The sequence below is a fragment of the Penaeus vannamei genome, chromosome 16, assembly GCF_042767895.1.
Source record: "Penaeus vannamei isolate JL-2024 chromosome 16, ASM4276789v1, whole genome shotgun sequence".
NCBI classification, from domain to species: Eukaryota; Metazoa; Arthropoda; class Malacostraca; order Decapoda; family Penaeidae; genus Penaeus; species Penaeus vannamei.
In genome coordinates this window covers 6,162,609-6,167,270 of record NC_091564.1, presented here as the reverse complement: position 1 = coordinate 6,167,270, position 4,662 = coordinate 6,162,609, and the positions used below count along the sequence as shown (strand labels likewise).

The window sequence follows — 4,662 nt, the reverse complement described above, 5'->3', positions numbered from 1 at the left end:
TCTTTAGAAACACCTGTTATGTTTTATGTGAACTCTAATGTTTGTCATCTTTAAATTTATTATCAATGTCTTTCAGTTCCATCAACCACCTTAAATGCCCTCCACCAAAACTCCACCAGACTCCACATAAACTCCACTTAAACTCTGAAATCACCCACCAAACTCCACATAAACTCTGAAACTACACACCAAACTCCACAGAATTCCAGACTCTGAAACCACCCACCAGACTCCACCGAACTCCACTTAAACTCTGAAACCACCCACCAATCTCCACCAAACTCCACAGAACTCCACTTAAACTCTGAAACCACCCACAGAACTCCATTTAGACTCTGAAACCACCCACCAAACCACCAAACTCCACTTAAGTTCTGAAACCACCCACCAAACTCCACAGAACTCCACTTAAACTCTGAAACCACCCACAGAACTCCACTTAAACCCTGAAACCACCCACCAAACTCCACCAAAACTCCACCGAAACTCCACTAAACATTTTTTTTCTCTCTCTCTCCCCCCGCAGAATGCCGTCTGGGAAGAAACAGATTCGACCTCCACCAAGTCTGGAGTCCGAACCTGGGCCCCCCGTTCGGCGTGTGGAGCTGCGTCAAGTGCGAGTGTGTGCCGGTGAGTACAAAGCGGATTTTGTATTTTAGCATCTATGTTTCATTTATCATCATCATCCTCCCCATCCTTCAGTCATCTTCCTTCTTCCATCCCGTTTTTTCTTCTTCCAGCATAATCATCGTCATCTTCATCTTCAGTTTTATCTTCATCTCTATTTTTATCTATATCTTATATCTATATCTTATATCTATATCATCGTCATCGTCGTCATCTTTATCTTTATTTTCATTTTTATTTTTTATATTTCTATCTTTATCTCTATCTTGATCTTCATCATCGTCATCATCATCATCATCATTATTATCATCATCACCCATCATTATTATCAGTTGTATATCTGTTTATCACCAGTATTTTATCATCGAATTATTATAAGCTGTAGTATTTTGAATTTCGAGAGAGCGAGAGCGAGTGAGAGAGAGAGAACGAGAGAGAAAGAGAGAATGTGAATTAAGTGAGTGAGTGAGAGAAAGCAGAAGAGAAAGAAGGAGAGAGAGAGAGACAGAGACAGAGACAGAGACAGAGACAGAGACAGAGACAGAGACAGAGAGAGAGACAGAGAGAGAGAGAGTGAGCGAAAGCAAAAGAGAAAGAACAGAGTGTGTTTGTGTTTACTGAATAATTACCGTAGATAGTTTCGGTAATAAAAGGGAAAAGTACCACTCGCCAGCCCTCTCATCACGGGGCATTTGAGGCCTAATGAGCCGCCGAGAGGAGGGAGAAGAGGAAGAGGAAGAAGAAGAGGAGAAGGAGGAAGAAGAGAAAGAGGGAGAAGAGGAAGAGGAAGAGGGAGAAAAGGAGGAGGAGGAAGAAGAGAAAGAGGGAGAAAAGGAGGAGGAGGAGGAAGAAGAGGAAGAGGAAGAGGAAGAGGGAGAAAATGAGGAGGAGGAAGAAGAGAAAGAGGGAGAAAAGGAGGAGGACGACGACGAGAAAGAGGAGAAGGAGAGAGGTAGGATAGTTAAACAGGCAGAGAAAGGGGAGAGAGAAAAAATAGAGGAAGAAGGAAGAAAAAAGAATTAAGAAGGGAGAAGGAGAGAGAGAAAAAAAAAATGGGGGGAATAGTTAAATGATAAGAGAGTAGCGGAAGTGGAAGGTGAGGAAAGAGAATAGGAGAAGGACGGGAGAAAACAAAATGGTCAGGGAAAATGGAATTGGAGAAGAATAAACCAAGCAGGAAAAGGAAAGAAGAAAAACGGAAGAGATAGGGTGCAACTAGGATGAAACAGAAGAAGAGGTGGAGTAGAGGAAGGAGGAGAATAGAACAGAAAGAGAATACAGTAAGGAAGAGATGGTGATATATATAATGAGCATGGAAGAGAAGATAAATATAAAAGAGAAGAGAGACAAACATACAGACATAAACATATCATTATACAAAGTTTAGGGAAAAAAAAAAGAAAAAATCAGAAGCTAGAAGGCTGAAAAAATTAGATAAACTAAAGAAAAGATAATAGTGGCAGAAAAAGGAAAAGAAGGAGGGCAAATAATGTCGTTCAGGGTGATGGAATAATCCGTGAGCGCCAAGGTGTTATACGTCCTCTCCACACACCGGAATCCTACGACATGGCGCAAAAGGGGTGGGGGGAAGGGAAGGTAGGACACGGGGTGGAAGGCAGGGAGGACAAAGGGACATGGGGGGTGAGGCAGAGGGGAGAAAGAAGGCAGGTAGGACACGGGGTGGGAAGGGGTAGGGAGGATAGGCGGGATAAGGGGGGGGTAAGGAGGGGAGGGGCGGTAGGACACGGGGTGGGAAGGGGTAGGGAGGATAGGCGGGATAAGGGGGGGGTAAGGAGGGGAGGGGCGCTCAACGGGGGTAGATCCTTCCTTCTATCTTTACGCCCACTTCTAAATCTCTTCAATGCCTCCTATCCTCCATTCCTCCTTTTTTTCCTTCTCGTTCCTCCTTCTTTTTCCTTCCTTTCGCTTATCTTCCTTCTTCTCCCTACCTCCTGTCCTTCTTCTTGGTCTCTTCTTCCCTCTTTCTTCTCTTCCCTCTCTCCCATCCATCCCTACCTTCCTTCCTTCCTTCCTTCCTTCCTTCCATCCTCCTCCTTCCGTTCTTCCTTCCTTCCTTCCTCCTTCTCCTTCCTTCCTTCCACCATCCCATGATCAGATACTCCTGGACTCCCAGATCTGCATGATGTCTGAGGTGGTTTGTGTGTTGCTCCTCCTCCTCCTTCTTTCCCTTCTTTCTCCTCCCCTTCCTCTTCCTTCCTCCCACTTTTCTTCCTACCTCCTACTCTACTCCCTATTCTTTCTATTACATGTTTACAAAACACATGAAGGAATAGCCACAACAATGCACACACACACACACACATATATATTATACACACACACATAACACATATATACACATATATAATAATAAATAATAATATATATATATATATATATATAATATATATATATATATATATATATATATATATATATTGTATATTTATTATATGTAAATTGTACATATATTATATATATATTGTATATATATATATATATATATATATATATATATGTATATATATATATATATATACATATTGTGTGTGTGTGTTTGTGTTTGTGTCATTTGTTTAGTGTGGTTTATTTTTTTATTTTTTTTTTAAATAAGGTGTGTGTTCATGGTAATAAAGGATGCAAAAGTGTGCGTGGCGTGTGCGTGTGCGGTGCGGTGCGTGTGGTATGTATGTATGTATGTTGGGGGGGGGGGGGGCGCAGGTAGATGGTTTATGTAAAAAGGGGATACATATTACCTCTGCAAATAATTTTATTCTGACTGCTCTTCATCCAAGACCAATATCCTTGGTCACGTTTACACATACACACACACACAGACATTCCGTGATCATACTTACATAAATCACCGAGTGCCTGCTGAAGTCCGGCCTGGGGCTTCAAAGAAAAGCCAGATGTAAATTATGGGTGAGTGAGGAATGAGCCCCACGCTCGCTGAGGGGCCCCAGGGGGAGTGGCGAAGCCTGCTGCAGGAAGGGCTTGTCCCTGGGGGCGATCTAGAGGATTTTTTGGAGGGGAAGGGGGAAAGGCGGGGGTCGTGGGGAGGAAAAGGAGGGGAAAGGGGGGGAGGAGCAAGGTAAAGAGTGGGGGAGGAGTGAGGGGAAAAGGGGAGAGGAGGAGGAAGGTAAAAGAGTGAGGGTGTGGAGGGAGACATGGGAAAGGATGAGAGAGGGAAGAGGTGTTGTTGAGAGGAGTGAAGGTAAGGAGTGCAAGGGAGGGGAGGGAAAGTGTGAGGAGTAGATGAGGAAAAAAGGGGCAGGTGGAAGCTAGGGGTGGAGGGGAAAGGTTGGGGGAAAATTAAGGGAAAGGAGGACGGATGGTGGATAAAGGGTGAGAGTATGATAAAGGGTAAGAAAAGAAACGAGGAAAGGGAGAGGCGGGAGGAAGAAGAGAAAGAGATAGACAGAGGAGAGACAGAGAAACAGCCAGACAGACAGACGGATATACAGACATGTAAACAATATTACCCTTAGACCTCGTGAATAATGGCGTTCAGTAGACACTTTATTTTATTATTTTTTTTATAATTCCTTCTTTCCCTCTGCCTCTCCCACCACCTTCCTCTTGGTTTTCCTCTTACTTCCCCCTACCCCCCCCCTCGTGTTTTCTCTTTTCTCGCTCATTACTCACTTTCCTTCTTCCTCATTCTTCCCTCTTTGTGGGAGAAAGAAAGACCTTGTTGTGGCGTGAGTGATGAGGGGGAAAGATGAGGATTAATGAGGATGATGAGGCGGTTAAGAAGAAGGAATAAGGAGAAGAAGAAGAAGAAGAAGAAGAAGAAGAAGAAGAAGAAGAAGAAGAAGAAGAAGAAGAGAAAGGGGAAGGGGAAGAGGAAGAAGAAGAAGAAGAAGAAGAAGAAGAAGAAGAAGAAGAAGAAGAAGAAGAAGAAGAAGAAGGAAGAGAGAAAGGGAAGCTGGAAGAGGAAGGAGAAGAAGGTAAGGGGAAGATGAAGGGAGACGACAATGTAGAGAAGATAGAAGATAATAAAGAGAAGAAGAAGAAGAAGAAGAAGAAGAA

The 4,662-nt window shown here is 43.4% G+C and overlaps 1 protein-coding gene across 1 annotated transcript in view; it reads left to right on the top strand.

The window, feature by feature from the left end:
* Positions 1-526: 526 nt before the first annotated feature.
* The window catches only part of sog (short gastrulation), a gene marked incomplete at its 5' end in the record, with an annotated part of 84,095 nt that continues 79,959 nt past the window's right edge, over positions 527-4,662 (top strand). The window contains 1 exon segment of the mRNA XM_070131125.1: positions 527-630. Coding sequence (XP_069987226.1) covers positions 527-630 — 104 coding nt within the window.